The 23,718-nt window shown below is 40.0% G+C and overlaps 1 protein-coding gene across 1 annotated transcript in view; it reads left to right on the top strand.

Annotated features, from left to right (window-relative positions):
• The first annotated feature begins 274 nt into the window (after positions 1-274).
• PAXIP1 (PAX interacting protein 1) overlaps positions 275-23,718 on the top strand; it is a 30,430-nt gene continuing 6,986 nt past the window's right edge. The window contains exons 1-13 of the mRNA XM_062505327.1: positions 275-364; positions 5,331-5,465; positions 7,356-7,399; positions 9,934-9,997; positions 10,325-10,438; positions 12,287-12,931; positions 15,701-16,406; positions 17,186-17,280; positions 18,223-18,318; positions 18,653-18,790; positions 20,100-20,221; positions 21,419-21,603; positions 21,704-21,747. Coding sequence (XP_062361311.1) covers positions 275-364; positions 5,331-5,465; positions 7,356-7,399; positions 9,934-9,997; positions 10,325-10,438; positions 12,287-12,931; positions 15,701-16,406; positions 17,186-17,280; positions 18,223-18,318; positions 18,653-18,790; positions 20,100-20,221; positions 21,419-21,603; positions 21,704-21,747 — 2,478 coding nt within the window. The remainder of the gene's footprint in view (positions 365-5,330; positions 5,466-7,355; positions 7,400-9,933; positions 9,998-10,324; positions 10,439-12,286; positions 12,932-15,700; positions 16,407-17,185; positions 17,281-18,222; positions 18,319-18,652; positions 18,791-20,099; positions 20,222-21,418; positions 21,604-21,703; positions 21,748-23,718) is intronic.

Raw genomic sequence — 23,718 nt, 5'->3', positions numbered from 1 at the left:
CTATGGATCAGAACCGGGCTCGGCCCTGCAGGAGCTGTGGTGGCTGATTGGGCCGGGGGAGACGCCTTGTGCGGGCGGCTCTCACCTCCCGCTTCCACCCCCCCTACGTCCCGGCGGGGGATGGTGTGTCCCGCAGCGCGCGCCTTGCTCGCGCGGTTCGGCGGCTCCGCGGGGGGAGGGGGACGGGAGAGACCCGGGCCCCGGCGGGTTTTCTACAGTGAGCGCGGGGAAATAGCGGGCAGGGGGGGAGCCCCCGCTGCTGCCGTCCGGGACCATGTTGGCGGACGACGAGGAGGAGCTGAAAGTCCCGGAGGAGATGTTCAAAGACGTCAAGTTCTTCGTGGTGGGAGACATCGACCCCAAGGTACCGGGTCATCCCATCAGATCATTCCCGCCTTACCCTTCATCTCCCCCCGTCGGGGGGGAGGGGGGTGGCGGGGCGCTGTGGAATCGTCCGGCTACCACGCGCGGGCTCGAGCCTCGCGCCGCCTCACGGGGAAAGGGCGGGAGTGGGGGGGAGCGCGCGCCGGAGGGACCGTGAGGGATGGCTGGGGGTGAGGGGAGGCGGCCGGTCCAGATCCCGGTCCCCATCCCGGCCCCGATCCCGGCCGTGCCCGCGGGAAGCGCCGCCGCCGCCATGGGAGCCGCGGCCCCGCCGCGCAGGCCCCGCCGGAGCCGCCTGAGCGGAGGAGGAGCGGGCGGAGGGACTTCCTGTGCCGGGCCGGGCCGGGCGGGCAGCGGGGGCAGTGGCCGCCGCTCCTCCGACTCGAGCGCTCCGCAGGCCCGGCCCCTCCCTGTGCCCGGTTCTGTGCGGGTACACGGGGACAGGCCATGGGGAAGGTTCGTCACGGGGGGCCGGACTCACTCTTCCTTCCCGCCTTGGCGCGGCCCCGAGCACGGCCCTGGTACCGCCCCGGGGCCGCTCGGTGTGCTGCTGGTGTAGTTCAGGCCGGGGGCCGCCCGACCCTCTCGCCGTGGCCTGGGGTAGAGCCCTGTGTAATTAATGCAGGTGGCCTTGCCGTGAATAACACCCGTGGTGGACTGGGGTGGTTGAAACAAAGTTTCGGTGGCGTGTCCAATTAGAAAGGTATTTGAAGTGTCACATACTGAGCTTTCGGACAGCAGCTTCCTGCAAGCACGTTACTGCATGCTTCACACTGAAGTTGAAGTCGTTACCTCTCTGGGATTTGCTGCAGTAAAGTCTTAGTTTAGCGCTGGGTTTCTTTAGCCTCCTGCTCTGGCATTCAGAGCCTCGTATGCCTGTAGGTGACCTGGAGACACAGGCACTGGCCCGTTCAGATGGTTTTCATTCCTGTTGTGCTAAAAGAATACAATCTAGAAAGAATACAGTTAAAGATCAGGATGAAAACTTATTTAGACAGGTCTCTAGATATAAAATTTAGTTCTTTAGGCATTAGGTCTTTAGACATAAAATTTTTGATAGTAGCTTAGCGCTCAAATAACAAATTCCTGTACTTGCAAAAAGCCCTACAGCAGCAATGTTAGTATTATGTGTATGAGGATGAGTGCAGAAATCCTGTAGCACTCATTTGTCATAGAAGTACTGTCCTGAAAGGCCTGTTCTTAGTTGTGTGTTGATGGTGGGAGGACAATGAGCAGATTTCCCACAGAGCAAGTAGACAAGCACTCTCTTAAACTGGTTTTTCTTTCTCACGTTAAATTTTGTTCTTCTTTGCAGTCAGAGTCATTGTCATAGGGCTTTGATTTGCTCCAAATTCAGTGCACTGAATTTTCCTCTGCCTGGCTTGGGAGGCAGAGCTGGATGAGAGTGAGGAGGTGGGCTGGGCTGGGCTGAGCTCAGGGCCAGCTCCTGCGAGAACCCTCTACCAGCTTAAGCCCAGCTGGCAGCTAAGTGCAACACAGCAGCTCTGACCCCCACCCCTACACGGTGTAATGGGGAGGAGATTCAAAAATTAAACTTGTTGGTTGAGATATGAAAACAGTTTAATAATTGAAAACCAGGTAAGGTACAATGGCAGTGGTAAATAATAATGGTAAGAAAAAGGGAAGGAAAGAAAACCCCAAGCAAGTGATTTGAAATACAGTTGTTCACCTTCTGCTGACTGATGCCAGACTTCATTCCTGACCCCAGAACAGTCCTTCTTATGGGTAACTCCCCCAGTTTATATACTGGGCATGACATGCTTTGGTGTGGAATATTCCTATGGAAGTTTGGGTCACCTCTCCAGGCTGTGCTCCCTCCCAGCCTCTTTTTGTACCTCCTCACTGGCAGAGCCCGAGACACAAAAAATAGTCCTTGACTTAGGATGAACACAACTTAGCAAAAACCAAAACATCTGTGTGTTATCAACATTATTCCCATTCTGAATCCAAAACACGGAACTGTAGCAGCTGCTGAGAATAAATTAACTCTTACTCTTGCTGAGACCAGGACACTCCTGTGGGTGTCCTCTGTTGTACCCTGGGGCACCTGGGTATGAGGAGCATTTATCAGGTGTGTTTTGAGCCAAGACAGGATGCAGAAATTGTAAATCAAACTCAAAGAATTCTTGGAGTGAAATTTGTCCCATTACTGATATAAAAATTACAAATATATTTGGTGCTTTTTACTACTTTGTGTACATGTGGATGCTAGCTTGATTTTGCAGAGAATTTCCTCCTTCGTCTTTTGGGGAGGAGCACACTTTGATCAGCTTAAATTTCTAAATTGTTTCACAGAAAATCCGTTACCTAATAAATATTAAAACAGGCCTGGCATAAGAGAGTACACTAACCAAAACAAACCCAAGAGTAAGGAGAAAAAAAGTAATTTATTCAGGTGAATAACTGCATACCCACTGCCTATCAGAGCATGTGCAGCATAAATTGGAAGGGAAACAAAAGTCTGGAATTGTGCTGAGGTGTTCTTTGGCAAATGAGGGAGAATTAGGCTGGCTCTCAGCTACAGATCCATTCCATACCATTGGGTGCATTTTGTTCCTCACATCTTACTGAGGGTGATGACTAGATGTCAGCTACTTTTTTTTCTTTTAATGTATGGTCTTCCTGCTTTCCTCAAACATAAAAACCTGAACCATCATGTTTTGGAAACACCAGTTAAAATCAATATTTCCTTCAAAAAGAGATAAAAACTAATGCAGTGCAGCACGGGGTCTTTGAACAGGATATTTGGGTTTTGGTAATCTTGTTTTTTTCTTTTTTTCTTTTTATGCCCATTGTCTTACTTCTTAATTTGAACTATTCCTCTTGTTTCTTCCAACACAGATTTTAGTGGGAGAGACCAAGATAAAATGTGTAATTCCCCCCACCCCTGCCAAAAAAAAAGAAATTTCATTTAATGGGTATAAACCAATACTTAAAATGCAGTATCTTTACAGTGTTCATATTAAGGCTTTTCATTCAAAACATTCTGTTTTGTAGTTACAGGTATGTGATTGATATTGGTGTGAGTTCTGTAATTGTGCCAGTACAACTTTTCAGTCCAGACACTATTTAATCTGAAGACATTGTGTATTCTGAGAGGAGTTTTGAAGTTGACATGAGCTAAATTAGAAGAGTCTTTTTCATGACACATAAAATAATCAAATGCATTATTATGTATCATAATTTAAACTACTACATGAAACTAGTGAAACTTTCTGTATAAGCAGACACTTTGCAAAAGTTCTGTAATACAACATTGTTTTGAAATTTAAAAAAATCATACTTTTAGCACATTATTTATAGCTTCTTTCTGATGCTGTCAGATTTGGTTCTCAATTTTCATGACGTTCACTCCTTTCTTCAGCCTTCCCCTAAACGAGCAGTTGAATGGGATTGTACCTCAGGGAGAGCTGTGAGACAAGGAGCTCATGCACTGAGACTGTTCTTAAATACCTGCTGTTTTCAGAAGTGCTTGATTTGGATTTAGCTTCTCCCTTTGGAATGATAGCATCCTGTGTTTCTCTACGGTTCATGGAATTCATGCAGGAAGGTGTGTTGTGATTTAGGGGATTGGTGTGCAAAATGGATCACTTCTGTTCCTGGCAGTGGTGACAAGAGCAGCAAGCTCATGATCAATTTTCTTGGATATTTGAGAGTAATTCTTTTAGTAATATTCATCCATTGCAGAAAAAAAAAGTGGACTTTTGTTTTCTTAAATGGAGTTTTAAAGTCAGGTGCTTCAGTCAGGAAGTGCCAAAACTGCTTCCTCAGTGAGTGGTGATTTTCTATCCCTGTTTTTCTGCTTGGCAGAAATGCTTTATAAAATAGCTTGATGCTGTGTATTGGGAGTCTCTTTCAGTGCTTCTTTGACCTGCTGAGTGTACATGATAGGGAGTAACTGCTTAAGGACCAATTAATTAATTAATATTTTGTTTGATTAATGTATTGCCTTGTTTTCTACTGTTTACTGCTGTGGGCAGAGCATTCTGTTTTGAAGGGAATGTCCCCAGCAGGTTTGCAGGGATAGGAATCTGTCCCTGGCAGGTTTTGGAAGATGAACATCTCACCAGTTCTGTTCTGAATCATTCTTTCTGAATAATAAAAGGGAAATGACACAATGATTTTAAGTGGCATTTTTAACTTTAGAACTCTTCTAGACCATAATACTTTAAAACATTTTTCTCTTCCTCCCCTCTACACCACAGTACCTTCTTTGTTACCTTCTCAGAGCAGATGAAAGTCGTGGTTTTTGGGGAGCAGGGCTGGATTCATCCCACAGATCTCTACAGCAGAGCTGAGAGAATGCTGAACTCTTGAAACAGCATCTGCTGCTTGGGCCTTGCAAAACTGGAAGTGAGGTGTGCTTTGGTAGTTGGGAGGTATTTTGCATTCACAGGACAGAGCAGTGAAGTTAGGCTGTTCCAGTTCCTGAAGGTACTAATTTAGGGATCATGAGTCCTACTTCTTTTTTTTTTTCCTTCTGTATGTGGTAAAATCACTTAATCCTTAGAATTCAACCTCTTATGTTAAACTATTCAAATGCTTCCAGAGCTACCCTATGCAAAAACACTTAGAAGAACTTTCTTTCCCTCCCTGAGGGAAAATTATTTTAATACGTTTTTTGAGGAACACATATTGGAAATACCTTGACATTTCCCCAATTCCTATCCCATCATCAATTATTTTGAAAAGTAGCTCTTCAGATGCAATGATGAAAATATAGAAGAGGTGTAAACCTTTGGCAGTCAGGTTTTAAATATGTTTGGCAACTTCAGGAAAAGTTCTGGCCACCTACAGGAGGACAGCCAAAGGAGAAGGACATATTCATTCATCCATCCAGTGCTAGTGTCTTCTTGCAGTAATGTTTTTCTCAAATGAAAGTTGCTAAAAATTGTTGACTTCTCCCTATTCTTTTTTGGGTTTAGGTTATCCAACTTCTGAAAGCTGGGAAAGCAAAAGAAGTTTCTTACAATGCACTGGCCTCACATATTATTTCAGAAGATGGGGACAATCCAGAAGTTGGAGAATCTCGAGAAGTTTTTGATCTCCCTGTGGTAAAGGTGAGTGACTCATCCATGATATTGTCAAAATACTGACATAGATGCTTTGTTGTTACAACAAAATATTCATCTTTGGATGATGACCAAGTAAAACACGTCATTAAAAATCTTACATTCTTGTTACACAAACTTTTATCCTGACTTGCAGACTTTGGTTACAATTTTGTTCTCTCCTTTCTCTTGTTGCTCTGTATTTATCAGTGGTGTGGGTATTTTTTAGTGTTCTGCTTTGATTTTTTTCAGATTTGTCTTTCAGTCATCTGTGAGACTATGTCGTGTTAGTTGTACTTCAGAAATGTTTCTGAAGGAGAGATTCTTACAAGCTTCTGGCATTGGAAAACCTCAATTTAGAATAAGTAGTAGATTGCTGAAGGTTTTTTTTTCCAAGACATATAATTGGCGAAGTGCAAAATGATTTTGTTGATTCTGCATAGATGTACTATGTTAATTATGGACTATAGAAACTTGTAGAAAATTAGGGTTTTTTTCTCCTTATTTTAGTTTTTTAAGGGTTTTTTTTAGTCTTTTTTTTTTCTTCTTTCTTGCACTGGAATTACCAGTATTTTGTTATTGCCTTCTGATAGCGGGGTATTTTACAGTGAAAAATTATGGGCTTCATCTTTGAATATGTGAACTTGTCACTCTGGAAGTCATGAGAGAAATGGGAAGAAATAACACTAGAATTTCAGTGCTGATACCTTTGGATACATGATTTTGGGTTATTTTATCCATGCAGGTACTGGTGGCAGTAGCGAATTTTAATCGATTTTGTCATGAGAGTTCACCTGACAGAGTAGAACTGTGAATTAACTCTAAAAAATGAAAGGTTTGGGACCCTTATGGTTATAGTGTGTGTGCTGTTTAATATTTAGTTCCTTTTTCTGAAGTGGTTTTTGGTGTAATTTTAACTTTATAAAGAAGGAAACTGCTGCCATTTTCATGAGAAGGAAGGACAACATCATAGAGAGCATTTCCTGCTTTCTAATGCCACTCAAATAATTTAATTTGCTTCATAACTGCCAACTCATTTGCCAAATAAGAGCAAATCTTTCACTAATGTCACTTGGCTTGGCCTGAAAACATCACAGCATGATCTGTAATCAGGAAGATCAGACTAAATATTAAAGGGACTGGAAGTTAGAGGCAAAGGTAACTGGTTGTAGGGAAAAAGGAAGATAAAAAATTAAGGGAGGAAAAAATCCTATTTTTTTTCACTGAAGATTGAGGAGATAGAAGTTAAGTGTTTTTAGCTGTTTTTTGTATTATGGCTTATAAGGGAAGGCGAATATATACATATTCCTTTGTCAGTATATTGACAAACAATATATTCTTTTGTTTATCTTTTGAGGAAAAGTAATTCCATTCTGAATATGATGTCACTCCTTGCCCATTGTTCCTTACATGCTGCACTGGGACCAGTGTCCTACATCTCCTCCATTCACTGCCACTCCCTGTGTCCCTTTGAGCCCTTCTGTCCCAGAATACTGTTGGGTAGGGGCCATCACTGCTCAGCTGCCAGAGTTGTTCTGTGTTTAGAAAACTCATTCTGTGTAAGGATATGGTTCTTTACTCTTTGGTAATGAGTGTAGGGTGAGATTATTTGAATTATTTTTTCCTACAAGCAAGAACTGCAAAAAGGGAAAGGATGAATAAATACTGTAAATGGCATGAGAGAAGGAGGTTGCTGCACAGGCTTTGAGCTGTCTTTATGTGAACTCTTGCAAATAAATGAAAAGTCTTTTTTTGCAGAATAAGTGCAATATCTCTGAAACACTTAGACTTCCATATCTGGGAAACATATATTAAAACTAGCATGAACTTGGAAGGTAATTCGTATTTTATGCATGTAGACCAAGGATTTTAATGTCTAGTGGTTTTTGTTTTTTTCAGCCTTCCTGGGTGATCTTGTCTGTTCGCTGTGGAGCTCTTCTGCCGTATCCTTTTAAGTTCAAAATTCTGTAGAAAGCATGTTAAAATGGATACCATCGAAGCATTCAGGATTGTTTCAAATAGGTACTGCTTAAACTTCTGAAATGATCTCTTGTGTTTTGCCTGCCAAGGTTGCAGTGTGCTTGGAGCTTCTTTGTCTTCAGTTTTCCTGTCCCTTTGCCTATTTTGTACCTCATAGGCACTTAGAGGACAACTGTTACCGAATGGAAAATAAGAGCTGGTAGGTACAAGAATGCAGTGTTAAGAATTCAGGCCTCAGTGTGCTTCAGAGATTCAGAATTCTTGTTTTATACCCAATAGTTTAAGGTGTGTGCCTTTGCGACTTGCTGTCTTTCTGTGCTGTAATCTAGGCTAGTGATCTTGGTGATTTGTGTCTGGACGTAATAAATGTGTTTTTTGTGCTTTCATCATCAGGATGAGTGTCTACTTGCTTATGTTACCCATCTCTAAACCTTCTCCCAGTCCATGAGGAGTGTTCACAAAATAAAAGCTACGTTTTCAGGCTTAAGTAGCCTCACATTTCTTTGATGTTCTTTCACATGAAGAAGTTGCAGTATTAAAATTTTTGTTTTCCATCTGCAGTCAGGGTTTTTAAAAAGAGTACTCTTAAGAGCTGATGTTGTTGGATACCCAGAAGAGAAATAAACAGATGAAACAACAGAATGATGCAGTCCATAACTAAATTGTAGCTATAAATGTGGGAATGTAGCTCTCAATGGCTGTTGCTCAGGAAGCCTTTATTGTGGGAACATTGGAATGGCCAAATGAAAAGATCAGGTCTCAGTAGTGTCTTGTTCTTCTGTTGCATGGAAGAAGGAAGTTTCGTACACCTGTCAGCAATAAATGTGTCCTTGGACCTTTGACTTTCTAGCACTTAAGTCCTTACGACATGGTGGGTTTAGATTTTACTCCAAGCCTTATTGTGCTCACTGAAATGGGTTGTTAAGTCTTTACTTCATTTTATCCTGTTTCAGTCTCTTTATGACTTCTAGTGCAGTGACATCTGGCCTTTCATTAGGGATTTAGGTTTGGCCATAATGAAGAAATTCAGTCTTTAATAGGAATAGCTTAGTTTTTCCCAGCTGACTGCTTTTGGACCCCATTTAGGCAGAAATTTGAGATTCTGCATTTTTGTGTTTAGTTTATGTTTTAATTTGGTAACGCTCAAAGTGGTCATTGAATTTCATGGTCATAGAAACATCTTGTGTCAGTTAGACTTATGGATCTAATAAGAGCCTTAAGGATTTTATGTTGCCTTACCAATTCTGGTGCTTATTGATGGGCATTTGCCTGTCAGTTGCTAAAGGTAAAGTTTAATATAGAAAGATTTAATGCAATGTAAAAGCACAGTTATTTTGTCTGTTTTTTAGTGGAATTTGTTTTCACCAGAGGGAGCTTAAGATGACAGGGTGTTCTCCTGTGCCCTGCTCACTGGCATGGGCAAAGTCTGATTGACCTGCAGTGGAAGGGAAGTAGCAGAAAAATGAAGCTGGAAACAGACTTGGTGAAGAAGGAAAAAGAGTTTCATGTGTGAAAACCTTGGCTATAATGCCATAAAGAGGCCTGGAAATTCCTTTTGCAGCAAAAGCATGAGTGAGGAGGGTATATTTTTCAATGGTCTTATATAAATAAAAGTCAGAGTACTTCTGAGCTTTTATTGATGGCAGGAAGAAAAGTGAGTTTTGCTGTATTCCCTCTGTTTTGTTTTATTGTTATGCTGCTTGTAACTTTTTTGAAGTAGTCTCTTTTGCTCTTGTTCTTTAGAGAGTGCAAGTTCCAGGCAAACTGGTGGACCTCTTAAAAGTTAAATACTGATTGTTTCTGCTTTATGTGCTACAGTAGGTACTCAAGCAGGGAGTAGACACATGTACACTTTTGAAAGATCCAGTACTGAATTTCTACCTTTGATGAAATGGAGAACAGTTCAGGATGTTTATCAGCCTTGAACTTCTTGAGGTATTCTGGATTATGGCAGTAAATTATTCTTAAGTTTTAAAGTGCTCTCAGATTTTTCATCACATTTCTGTGTGCTGTCTCTTCTGGGCCTCAAAACCTTGGTGTTGCTGGCACATTGGTCAACATCAAGGGGAAAATAATTTTGTTTCATTTAAAAAGTTTCAGTGTCTGCATGTGACACAATGTACACCTATTTCTGTAGTCCTGTTTTTCTGACAAATGTGCATGGATCTCAAACACAAGATCACATGAAGGTGTGGAGAAGAGGAGGAAGTTGCAGAAGTCTGATGGTCCATCTGTCTTTCCCAGGTCAGCTCTGGTTTAGTGTGTTACCAAAATTGATCATCATATTGCAGATGTCCTGATTCAGTGTGTACATGGGTTTTTTTTCTTGATGCATTAAGTTTAATTGCAAAAAGACAATGCACTTTCAAAGATTAAAGTTTTTGAATGGTTGAATTCTTGGTGTTATCTGAGAGTACTGGATAGACTGTTAAATTTCCTTCTGATGTCCCTCAAAAACTCATGTAATTATCATGCAGCCTTGACACCTGCTTTCCAGTGTAAATGGCTTTTCTCCAGAATCGTGTCAGATCTTTTTTGGAGTCACTGCTTGTCTCTCTCAGGTAAGAAGTGAGCCATATTTCAGTCTCCAATGTCCATTATATGTGGGATGTTTGCTTTTTATGAGGAGAGATACTAGTTTTTCTGTTGTACTGTGGCTTTGTTTTCTCTATCTCTGTGCAGGTTAAAAATTACTCTTCAGTGGTTTTTCTTGTTGTGTGTCTTTGTCATCCTTTTTTCTCTCTAACTTTCTTGCTGATTTGGTATTTAAAAGTGATAGGTAATACATCAGCCAACCTTGTAAATGGTATATTGTGGATTACTAAGATTCTTCCAGCTGAAGACAGCTGGGTGCACAGAACTAAAAGGCTTTTCTATCTTCCATTTAGGTTTCATCTGAAGACCGAAGTACGCTGTGGGCTTTGATTACTTTTTATGGAGGGAATTGCCAGCTGAGCCTCAATAAGAAATGTACTCATTTGATTGTGCCTGAGCCAAAGGGGGTAAGAGTTTATTACATGTACAGTTCTTGTTGTAGCTCTCATTTGCTTTCAAATAGTCAAAAATTTTCCATCTGCCTGAAGTTACAATTCTTAAGAGTGTTCATTAACAGCTAAATTCAGCAAAATTAAGCATTGCAGCTATTCAGTTTGTATTTTTTTTCTGCATGGCTTTAAGCCTGATTAATTCAAAAGATGTCCAATTTCACACTGGTATTTGAATTCCTGTTTGAATAAAGACTTTTATTCTTTATCTTGTTTGTCTTAGCTGAATTTTGGTATGTCACAGTCATTAGTGATTGTGATTTATAAATCCACAGATACAGAATCAGTGAAGAAAATTGAAGGACAAAATTGAAATATTGAAGAATAAAACATGGGCTGGCACTGGGAGAAGAGAAAGTGTGGCTATAGGAAATGAATACTTTTCCTTCTTTAAAATACGGGCACCTTTGTAGGGCTGAGTTCTTTCTGGTGATTATGTGTGTGTGTTGGTTTTGTCTTTTTTGCTTTTTATGAAGTGCTTGATGTTTCTTCTGTGGACTGTTTAGACGGGTGTATTGAGCACCATTCTAGTTGTCCCTTTCATCACAGTAAGATATAATGCTTGGACAAAGCTTTATTACCTAAAATTCTGTTTGTAAGAGGCATTGAAATCCATTAAAAATGGTAATTTAATATTTCACTTAAAAGCTTAAGTAATAAGCTGTTTGGAACAAAGGATGTTGTCTTTAGCTTGCCAGTGAAGAAACTTAACGAGCTATTAGCATTCCCTTTTTGTAGGGTACAAATATTTAAATGCACACAGTCATTGAATGGGAACAATTCTATGGCATTACTACTTTTTGCTTCCAGTCCTGCTGCTCTGATACACTACAAGGGAAACTGCAGCAGTTTGTAATGAGAACCATTCTGTCACTAGGAAAACTTACGTGGTTGCTCTGACTAGACACAGGGTGATAAAACAAGATTGTTAATAATTCTCACCAGAATAAAAGAATAAAATCTTGTGTCGGCAAATAAACTTGATTTCATTTCCAATCTCTTTATTGTTTATGAATGACATTTTCATTGTAGGGGATAGCTCTAGAGAATCACTAAATTAATTTCCTCTGAATGTGCTTGTTGTTAATTTATGTTGTTTGACATAAAAGAAAATACCAGCTCAATCATTTCTAAATATTAGATTGTGAAATTTTTGAAAGAAAGTTTTCTTTCTGTACTGTGTTGAAGTATGTGAGGGGTTTCTGTTAAAGAGGATATTCGAATAAATGGGACACTGATTCTGTGTCTACTCTATTTATCAGGAAAGGAAATGTGAAGCTTTAAGTTGTATTCGTACTGAAATGCTTTTTTTTAAGTGATCCACTTGTAAATATTTGTCTGTATTATGAAATTCAGACTTCTTCCCAAAATGATTTTTCATAGCGGAGCTGGGTTTTTTCCACTTGTTTTTTTTTTTTACAGTTGATATAACATAAATTGTATTTAGACTTGCCATAATGTCATCCTAACATCATGAGCATTTTAGTATTGACCATGATGTTTCTCACTGCTGGGTTGGAATGTTTCGGTGATTGAGTTAGAGAAGAATTTTGCAACTGAAGACATTTTATCTTCTGCAGTCGTGCCTTCTGAGTCCTTTCTAGGGTAAATGTGGGGAATTTCAGGTTTTTTGTTTTAATCTCTTGGAACCTGTGGTTCTACGCAGTATTAAGTCCTGTTGGATCCGGGCAAGATCACTCTCTGGTATTTGATAACCTCCTTGTAATCTCCCTCTCCATGCTCTAGCCCTCATCTCAAAGAACTTTGTGATTGTTTTGTCTTTAAATAGTTTTCTTTTCCCCCCAGGAAAAATATGAATGTGCTTATAAACGGGACAGCATTAAAATTGTGACTCCAGACTGGGTACTGGATTCTATAGCTGATAAAAGTAAAAAAGAGGAGACTCCTTATCATCCTCGTTTAATTATATACGAGGAGGAAGAAGAAGAGGAGGAGGAAGAGGAGGAAGAAGCAGAAAATGAAGAACAAGATTCACAAAATGAGGCTAGTACTGATGAAAAATTATCAAGCCCAGCATCTTCTCGAGAAGGATCGCCTTTGGGTGATCAAGCTTTTTCACCAAAATCTACTACTGCTGATAAGGCAAAAGGGGAACTGATGTTCGATGATTCTTCCGATTCCTCTCCAGAAAAGCAAGAAAGGAATTTGAATTGGACACCAGCTGAAGTCCCACAGGCATCTGCAGCAAAGCGTAGGTTGCCTCAAGGGAAGGACTCCGGGTTGATTAATTTGTGTGCCAATGTCCCACCAGTGCCAGGTAACATTTTGCCTCCTGATATGAGAGGCAACCTCATGGCTTCAGTACAAGGTGCCCAAAGTTCTGACCGCCAGGAAATGATGGCCACGTGGAATCCAGCCGTGCGGACGTTAAGGAATATTACTAATAGTGCTGATATTCAGCAGATTAATAGACCATCAAATGTAGCACATGTAAGTGTTGGATTTTTAATTTATAAGGTATTGGACTTTTTCTTAGGAACTATAGTATCCAAGAACTTCAGTTTCCTTCTGCTGTTCTTAAAATACTCAATACTTCCCTTATTACTTCAAATTGAGGCCAAATTCGTAGTTCCCCATAATAAGTAACTTAATTTCTAGCAGGTTCACAGAATGCATTTGGAAAAAACATCTGGAAGAGTAAAGCTATATATAAATGCAGCATGGTTTAGATTTTCAGTAAGGACTTCTTGGGAAGAAGGGGAAAAACATTAATTTAGAATTTTTTTCTAGTTCAGGAAACCTGGTTTCCTATCCTTCTAGCTCCTCAGTCAGTGCAAGGAATTATTTATGCCATACACATTAAAGTGTGAAATTGATTGTTTCACAGTAGGTTCAGTTCTATACTGCATTGTTCTGCTGGGCATTGTTAGGTTGTTATATAGTGTACATATTATGATGGAGAAGTCCTGACTTATACTTTCTTATGCTACTTCTTTAGCTGAAGTAATTGCAGCTCTTGTGTTTAATGTATTTCTACAAGAAAATAAAAAGAAAATGAGCTTGCTGCACTGCAGCATTGAAATTCTTAGATATTTGTGGGAAGGGAGCATGAGTAAAGTAGGTACTGGTAAATGTTAGACATACCTTTTACTTAAATAATTGCATTGCTGCCTTTCTTCAGATGTTCAACTGATGCTTGAACTTTGAAAGGTGCCTGAGTAGTACAGAGGCTTCTGGCCAGTACTTAAACACAGAATGTGGAGTCACTCAGAAATGGTGGTCCTGTGCTGTTTATAAGACAAAGTAGAAATACAGGCTTTATTTTAAATCTGAGTCTTAGATTCCTCTTCTCAGTGCCTTGAATTGTTTGAGGGCTGAGACTTCTGGGTAAGGCCCAAGCAGAACTGCCAACCATTTGCTTGGTTGGCCAGCATGGGTAAGTTGGCCACCACATCCTCTCCAGCCCAGTCACTGTGCTGTCAAAGACACATCAGTGGTGTCCCTATGGAAGTATTTCTCTGTCAGTAACATTTGCAGAGCTACAGGGATGTGGTGATGTGGTGGGATGTGCTTTGGCTTGTCTCTCTGTTCACCCAAAGTCTGCTGGAGCAGGCTGCATTGTGCTGTGCAAGGGCTCCACCAAGTCCCCTCTCAGGCTGCTGGGCCAGCTCCAGCATGTGCAGGAAGGCTTTGCATCTTAGAATTGTGAATCTGCTTCCTAGAGGGAGGAATACCAGTTCTACCTTTTCTCCCTGTAGCTTCTCTTTTACTCTGTGCCCTGAATGATGAGTGCAAGTCTTAGTGAACAATGTTGGAAAGTTAGTGTTGAGTTTAAACCTCAGATTTCTGCCAAGTAACAAGATCTGCTGTCATCAGGTGTCTGCAGATACAGTTACCTTCTGAATATAGCAGTAGGATGCTTTTGGAAGTTTTATCCCTTTATTTTGAAATACATGTCTTGAAGCTTCTGTAATTTTGGCTTTTGGTACTTGTTGTGGAGACTAACTCTTCACACCGAGCCATGGAAACACATTTTCTGTGTGTTAATTTTAGTTAATGAATGTTTCTACTGTGATGCTGCTGAGACATGAGTGATGGGTGATGCATTGGTAATCATGGATGCACATGTGTGTGATACCAACCACATCAGAATTATTTAGATGACACCTGAGATGTTTTGATGTGCATTGTGAAAACACTTGAGCCACCTCTGATGGAGAGTTGATGGATGTCTGCTTGAGAGGATACAGTAATTGGCTTTGTGCTCTAGTGATGGGCTTTGATTCGTCCTGCACACGCACGTCGCTGAAGGTGACACTGTGTGTGTTGAAGTAGCGAGGGTGAAGGAAATGAGCTTTGCAGGATTCATCAAAGCTGATTTCATGTTTAAAAGACTTTATGAATGGCAAGTCTAGAATTTTCTATTGCTCCTTCTCATTTCTGATAGGTAGTTTATATTAAAATATTTTAATAAATATGTAGAACTCATCCTAATCTATAAGAACTTTGCTTAATTTTCCCTTTTCTGTTGCATAAAAGTTAGCTTCCTAACTTGTGTCTCCTTAGTGTGAAATGATTTTCCTCTTAACAGCAAGTTACGCATTTAAAAATAAAATTAAAATCCAGATTACTTTAGCACTCTCTATAAACCTAAACTCTAGTATGCTTAGGTAAGGAGGTTAGGTTGTTTTGGGCTTTTTTCCCAAGAAACCCTTAGTGCTCAGCAGATCAATGTTTTTTTTTTGTTTTGTTTTTGTGGTATTGAGATTCAAAACCAGGCTATATTATATTCCTGAATTGGTTCAAAAGAGAACAGGATTCCCATGTTTCAAACAGCACTAGTTAATGAAGGCATCATTAGCAATTTTAAGTGAAAATAGGATTATGGAACTAAGCTTAATTTAATGGGCCAATGGGATTTTAAAATTAATATTGCAGTCGATCAATGTAATTATTAATATAGTGTTAATAGTCATAATGCTGTTGGAAAAATTACTAATATTACAGGAATGGGCTTTAATCTTAAATTTAACTAAAATGTGCATTGCTGTTTATTGGGAGTCACATGCAGCTCCACATTTCTCTTTGTGTAAGTCCTGTCTTTTCATTTTGCTATTAGGCAGTTAAAGATTTTTGTTTAGCTCACAAAGTATTTAGGTGTAGGGTTCTTTCAGGATTTGTATTTTCCCAGTAGTTCTTTAAATATTTTTAAAACCTAATGACAACCAAAAGGTCACAAAAATAATCTTTGTTTTCTAGATATTACAATCACTTTCAGCACCTACAAAAAGTTTAGAACAGCAAGTAAATCATAGCCAACAGGGACATCCAAATGTGGTGCTGTTTAGTCAAGTGAAACTAACACCAGAGACACATTTATTGCAGCAGTCACATCAAGCACAGCAGCAACAGCACCATCCTCTTTTACACCTTCAACCTCAGCAACTTATGCAGCTCCAGCAGCAGCAGCAGCAGCAACCCCAGATCTCCCAGCAGTCTTTCCAACAGCAGCAGCCTCACCAGTTTCCCCAGCAGCAGCAGCAGCAAGTCCATCAGCAGCACCAGTTCTCCCAGCAGCAGCTCCAGTTCCCGCAGCAGCCGCTCCACGCGCAGCAGCAGCTGCACCGCCCTCCGCAGCCACTCCAGTTCCAGCAACAGCATGTGCTGCAACAGCAGCTGCAACAGCTGCAGCAGCAACAGCTGCAGCAGCTGCAGCAGCAGAACCTGCAACAGCTGCAACAGCAACAGCTGCAACACCAGCAGCAGCAACTGCAGCAGCAGCACTTACAGCGACTGCACCAGCAGCATCAGCAACAGCAAATGCAGAATCAGGCAGCGCAGCACATAACTCAGACACCTCAAGCACTACAGCTTCCAGTTGCAGCCCAGCAGCCACAGCACCACCAGCAGCAGCAGCAGCAACTGCAGCAGCAGCCGCTCTTTGGGCACGATCCAGCAGTGGAGAGTTAGTAATTATTGCCTTCTGGTCCTCAAAAAAAGTAGCAAATGACATGAAGTGGGGTAGAATATGAAAAAGTAATGCTATGTTTGGGGGATGGGATTGTAAGAACTGCCACACATGGTTCAGAACTGGTTTTACTCATTTTTAGGCAAGTAGTTAAATAATAGCTAATGGTGATCCAGCAATCTGCAAAGCATAAGAATGCTGAGAAAGTTATCTTTTCAAATATACACTTGATACCACAAGCACACAACCTATACTTTCAGAACAGTATTAGTAAATACATAGCAGAGTTGTTTTAATTTTTTTTTCCTTTGGAAGAGGGGTAGGGGAAAGCTTTCAAACAGTGTAAGAGCTGGAAGGACAGCTACAATTTTGGAAATACCAGTAAATTATTAAAGATTCAGTATTGGAAAGTTGTCACGCCTTGGTTTTAATTCTAGTAGAACTGAAAACTTTTTGATAGTTTTGGCTGTTCATAGCTGATCTTTGTAAAAGAGGAAGTTGTCTTATGTTTTCCTTTTGGTGACCCTTTTGCCCCTTTAGCCCCTCTTCATCCAGGAAAAAAGCCCCAGCCTTTACAAAATCAGACTCTGGGCTGAGCTGTGCCTTAAAGGTTTTCAGCTTTGAAATTTTGGATGCTACATTTTCAAAGGAAGTACACTTATGAAGTTTATAACTTAGTAATAGGAAGAGGTCAGTGTAGCAAACGTGTTCTGAAATGAACTCTTCAGACTTTTAAGTATTTAATTGTTTGTTCTTTATGTGTCAAACTATTTCAGTTCCAGAAGAATATTTCCTACTGGGCTGTGTCTTTGCAATTGCTGATTACCCAGAGCAGATGTCTGACAAGCAGCTGTTAGCGACCTGGAAACGGGTAAGATTCTGCAGTATTTCTAAAAAACTATAACGTAATGTCATAGTCCCTAAAGTCTACAAGAAAACATTGGAAGTACTTCATCACTGATCGCTTTTCTTTAGGCATTCTTTTGTGTAATTCTTCTGATACAACCTAAAAAAAATATTCAACTGCTGCTGACCAGAAAAAGTAATAGAAATGCTTTAGGCGTGCAGCCTGGTTGAATTAAGTCTTCAGTTAGAACATGAGCTAAATAAGTTGCAGCCTTAACTATTTCCCAGTTATTTATGCTTTTAATCAGGCAGCTGTAGTACAGCAAATGTAATATAGCATCTCTGTCAATCTTTAACATGATTGTATAAAACCATTCTTTTTTGCATATAATTTTGGCATTTAGTAGCCTGTGAGGTATCCACCTGAGTGAATAAGATGGAAGAATAGAGTGTTTCTATTTTTTGCCAACTTCTATTTTTCAGAAAAATCTGTATCCTTTCCTAAATAAGAGGACTTTGATGTTCTTCAGAAACTTCTGATGGATTTTATAGTTGAATTTTCCCTACAATTTTGCATAATCAAGTAAGCTGTTGACATTTTTAACAGCACTTGTGTTTATTGCTGAGATAGAATTGATGAAAAATTGTTTAATAGTTATACTGCAAAAAATAAAAAAAACATGAGAAGGGTTATTTTTGTTTATATATCTTTATTTTGGGTTTTTTCCATTTCTTCTAAAAGATAGACTTTTTGTTCAGTGGAAAGCTGCATATTTAATTTTGTTTTTTGTTTTCACTATTGTTCTAAAGCTAGATAACAGACCTCGTTTTGGGGGGTAGCTCTTCAGTGAATGGTGCTAATGGTGGCAGTGTCCTAAAGGGTGGACTTTCATTTCAGACATTTTGTTTCTTCACGTGATATAAAAATTGTTATATCCTAGAAGTTCTGGATTTGCTCTCTTGCCAGATCATCCAAGCACATGGTGGGACAGTGGACCCTACACTCACGAGCAGATGTACTCACCTTCTCTGTGAAAGCCAAGTCAGTAACATGTATGCTCAGGTAAGCCAGCTGGGACCCTGCACTGGTGCATGCTTTTATTTTGTCACTGGAAAGGCAGGGCTTTGCACTGTGTGCTTCATGCTTAGATAGCAAATATAACATTTCTCCTTACATGTTTTTTTTTATGATTTATGTTTTTTTTTGGGGTACAAACTTTCATAGTGTGTGTAGTAGACTTGTTCCAGAGAGCACTAAGGAAGATGCTATGAGAAGGAGGAGTTTAAAAAGTAGAGAAAAACAATTAAAATTGAAGGTTTGATTTGTAGGAAAGAATGTAAAATAAAATAAACATGTATTTTGGGTTTTGAAAGCTGTTTGTGCCTGTACTTCCTAGGCTTTAAGAGAAAGGAAGAGATGTATTACAGCACACTGGCTGAATGCAATCTTGAAGAAGAAGAAGATGGTCCCACCTCATCGAGCCCTTCATTTTCCAGTGGCATTTCCTCCAGGAGGAAAGCCATGCTCTCAACATGTAAGCAGAAAAAGCTTGCTTCAAAAGAATGCTTGCTTCATTCCATGAGCAGTATTAAAACAGAGCTAGAAAGTGCTTACTCAGAGCAAAACACGTATTTCTTTTGCCTTGGAAGAAAAACTTCTGTTAATCTTAATGTGCTTTGTTGATGTGCTTTTGCTGCCAGATGTTTCTCTGTGCTTTGCAACTCTTCCCGAGTTCAGAGTGGTGAGGAGTAACACCTGCCTTTGTGAGTTACTCTCAGACACTGAAGGGCAAAGATTACACACAGCAAGGTAATAGCAGTCCAGGCTGCACAGTTTATAGCAGCAGAGCAACAGCACATCTAACAGCATGTGCTTCCTTACCATAGCCCAGCATTTTGAGAGGATTTTTGAGGGTTTTTCTTAGTAAGTGCTTAGTAAATACCTATAAAGGAAGCCTGTGCTGCTAATCAGAGGGTAGGAGGTTACAGTTCCATTGCTTGTGCAGTGAGGAGCTATGGAAGTGGAATTTTGTGGAATTGACAAACTTCATTCAGAGGCATCTTAGGATGTACTGTGCTGTATAAACCAAGGTACCAATGTATGTCTTGCCACTGGATTTCTTTGTGCTGGATGCAGACATATGGGATAATGGCCTTGCTAAAAGCCTGTCCTGACCAACACAAAAAGAAATAGACATTTGGGAAAATCAGAGTATAACAACATGTGTACTCAGTTGTTAGTAGTAAATGTAATATGCAATGTAATAAACACAGTTTTAAACTAAAGTAATGTTGCCTTTCCCTAAAGAAAAGGTGAGAATGGCAAAAACAAAAATCTGTCAGGATTAAAGATAATAATGGAAGATGTGGAATTACAGTTCACCGCTTATGATCAGCTGGCACAGTTTACTTAGCTTCATGGCAGAGCAGAGCACAGTTCTCAGATTTTAGAGCAGAGCAAGTAGAGTGTAGGCATTTTTTGTGCATTCCTCTACGTAAGTAGCAGCAGAAGGAAGATGGCAGACCTCTGAGAAGCAAATTAGCTCTGAGCTCTTTCATAATAATGTTGTGGTCTCTGTAAATAAGAAAAAGCTGACCAGAAGAATGAAAATTACTCTTCCGGAGTCAGAGCTACTGCTAGAAACCTGAAATTTTCATGTATAAACAAATCACTTTTAAATTGTACTGTTTATATGCTACAAGCCATGCTTTAAATGCTTATACACCATGCTGTACATTTCACTGTAATGTAAAAAGTTAGTAATGGGAAAATACTTTTCACGGGAGTGTTTTATAAGTGCCATCAATGTTCAGTCATTTATAACTGTGTCTTTCTGTCTGCAGATAATCTCTGTGACAGGATTTGTTGATAGTGACAGAGATGACCTCAAGCTTATGGCCTACCTAGCAGGTGCCAAATACACAGGCTACCTGTGTCGCAGCAATACAGTTCTCATCTGTAAAGAGTAAGTGCTGCACTCCACAGTCCTTGCTTTCTCAGCAGCCTCTTGCCAAGTAGTGCCTCTCTGTTAGTGAGGTGCTACATATGGCTCTTTATAAGAGTGTTAATTGTAATCAGTTCTGCAGTTTGATAACAATAAACTTAGTGATGTCGTTTCTTGAACTAAATTACAGCACGTATTAAGTGATAAATTTAGCATTCTGAACACAGGCAAAACAAAAATAACTAACTTTCCTATTTTATAATATTCTGAAGTGATGCTGACTCTTTGATCATCCATAAATAAAATACCTTTTTTTTAATAATTGTTCTAAAATGTTGGAGGAGGTAAAATTTAAATCCAGGTGTAAAGATTCCAAGCCAATTACAGCAGAAATTCTCCCTTGACTGGCTTGTTCTGACATGTAGAACAAAAGTATTTTTTGGAGTATCTCCTCTGTCACAGTTAAAACAAACAGTAGAACAATAAATAAATACTGATATTTTAGGTTTTCTTGGTTTGAAAGTCAGGAGCCTTTCTTGAAATGGAAAATGTAAACCCCCTCTCTCCAAATCATAATTTTGAAATTAATGAGCTCTCAGGCAAAGGTATGGGAATAGGAATAACAGTTATTTACTAGGAAAATTAAAATAGAAATACAGTATTACAAAGAATAAACCCAAAACACTGACAGAGTCAGAATACAATCTGACACCCTGTCGGTCAGGGTGTTGGTAGCAGTCCCATTAAATGGTGTCTGCAGTTTTCCTGGAGTGACAGATGTGGTTCAGCTGAACCAGTGCTCCTGTAGAAGGGTGCAGTTTTCCTCCAAAGGTCCAGTGATGATATGGACAGATCCAGCTTTCCTCTGGAATCCAGTGGAAAAAGGTGCTCTGATGTTCCAAATATCAGTTTTTATCTACCTAGGAAAGGCTTGGCTCCTCCCCCTTGGGGAGTGGAACATCCCCCAATGGGATGATGTAATTTTATCAGTCATGCAGTGGGACTCTGGCCCATTAACAGGAGATATCTCCCTGGAGGGAGGATGGGGTGTGGAAAAGATAAAGAACACTGCCCCACCTGGCTGCAACAGATGGTGACAGAATACATACTTTTGTCACATCCTGTATTGCAACCCACGACATAGGTTTATTATTACAAACTGCTGTTTTTACCGATTTCTTTGCAATACAATTTTTGTTTTCTTCCGTGCCTGCCAAGGGCCAGCGGGTTGAAGTACGAGAAGGCCAAGGAGTGGCGGATCCCGTGCGTGAACGCGCAGTGGCTCTGTGACATCCTGCTGGGCAACTTCGAGGCTCTGCGGCAGATCCAGCACAGCCGCTACACCGTGTTCAACCTCCAGGACCCGCTCTCTCCCAGCCAGCACCTCGTGCTCAACCTGCTGGGTAAGAGTCACAGACCTTTTGTGGGCCTGTTTCATCAGTAGGAGCGTGTTTCCTCTGGTAGAAATAACTCGGCAATGGTGTCATTTTTCTTCTCTTCTAGATGCTTGGAGAGTGCCATTAAAGGTGTCGCCAGAACTTCTAATGGTATGTTGAATTATTGCATTTATACAGCTGTTTTAATAAGATCACCTATCCAGCTTGTGCTAAAGCTCCTGGTTGTACTTTTTGCTGATGTTCTATTTTATTTTGAGGAATCTGAGAAATAGTCTTTTGCAGAATTAAGGAATTTTGGTGGAATATACAGAATGTAGTTGCTGTTGAAACACCTTGAGTTAGATGTTTCACTCTTCAGTTTCTACATCAGACCTTTAGAAAGGACTTGGTGCTTTATAAATCAGAACCTAACACTCTGTAAATGAGACCACAGTAGGGTTTTTAAGGCAGAACGCCCAAAATCAGTAAGAATTTTGTTAGAATATTGACTGAATTTTAAGTACTGAATTTTAACTTACATTAATGTAATGTAAATTAAGGGTGGAACTACTTTGCATCATCTCTGATATATACAAAGAACTAAAACCATGGGCATATATACCATGTATATTAGAATTTAAAAATATACCATGCATTAAAAAGTGTAATTGGTAATCCTGAAATAACAGCGGGAATGAACAGTGAAAAATTGTAGCTTGAAAAACATACAAGAAAAGTAAATTTTTATAATGAAGGATATTCTGCAAACTGTGCAAAATATGAGTTTCAGATTTATACTTGATAATTTTTCACAGTATGTCTTGATGGAGGTAAATTTGTACTACAGGTGACTTTCAGATAACATTTTATATTGCAGAAAACCTTGTGCCGGGTCTCTGGTGTTTGGATCACTTGCATCTCAGTCACTTTGTAAAATCTTCAGAAAAGAGATGCTTAGTAACTCTCAAAACATGATTTGTAGCCATGTTTTAAATGGGCATTCAGGGCACTATCACTTGAATACCTTTCAACTCTAGAAGGAGGCACTACAATTTTTCCTGACCATAAGTTTGAAGCATTCTTATTATAGATACTTGTGGATTTGTTTCATGGGTCTGTAGGAAACTTGCATTTAGAAAACTAAATGCTTTTAAAATTCAGTAGTCATCATATTTTTCTGAATAAGGAATATATTCTACTATTACAAAATAAGAATGTCCTTGAGAGGATTCAGTATGCAGTATTAGTATTTAAAATAGCTTTTAACTAACTCAGTTTTGGTTTTGTTATCACCACCCTTTGCATCCACACTGCAGTTGAGCCCATCTTAAAACTGGATATGTTCTGTGGGTGGGTCAATCACACCAGGGTTTTGTCCTTGTTTTGTCTCATGTAGCAAATGGAGACCTCAGGGATCAGATGGGTAAATTAGTACGTCCCTTTCTGTGTTTATTTGGGGACCCTTTTTGCCTGTGTCAAGTGGGGATTTTGTGACTTACATTCTGGAGATTCCTGGGGCTTCTGGAGACAGGAATATGGTTTGGTAATAAAAAATGCTGGGCATGTGGAAGTGTCAGGGAAGACAAGGTACTTCACTGCCTTCACAGCAGGCATTTCTATTTGTCTTGGGGTTTGGGGTCCTCTTCTGAGGACAGCTGTCTTGTCAAATGCTGTTGATGCCATCTACCTCTTGCATTTTCATAGTTGAAATGTCTATCAGAATGTGAATGTGTGCACTTTTCTTTCCAGCTACTCATACTATGGGCTGTCTAGCATAAAAATTCCTGGTCTGGGAGCAGGGAGCAAACCCCTGTGGCTTATTCCTCCCAAAGGAACATTCTCACAGCAAGGCTGGGACAATGCTGCCTGTCTTTCTGGTCATGTGCTTCTAGAATTCTTCATTAAATTTCGGGTATCAATTTGAAGGTTAAAAATAAATGTTGTACACTCCTGAACCTTGGAGCTGTGGTTTCAAATTACTTAGTCCAAGGAGAGCCTAAAAGCTACATTTAATCACCTCGGGGCACATGCTCTAGAGGCTGATCTGGTGCTGGGGAGGTGGTACTCTCTATCCAGTTTCTTTTTATGTAGTTAGGGAACTTGAGTTTAAAACAATATTTTCTGAGATACTACCATTCCATG

The sequence above is a fragment of the Cinclus cinclus genome, chromosome 1 (genome assembly GCF_963662255.1).
Source record: "Cinclus cinclus chromosome 1, bCinCin1.1, whole genome shotgun sequence".
NCBI lineage: Eukaryota > Metazoa > Chordata > Aves > Passeriformes > Cinclidae > Cinclus > Cinclus cinclus.
The sequence above is the reverse complement of the archived record's forward strand: the minus strand, read 5'-3'. Positions and strand labels throughout refer to the sequence as shown.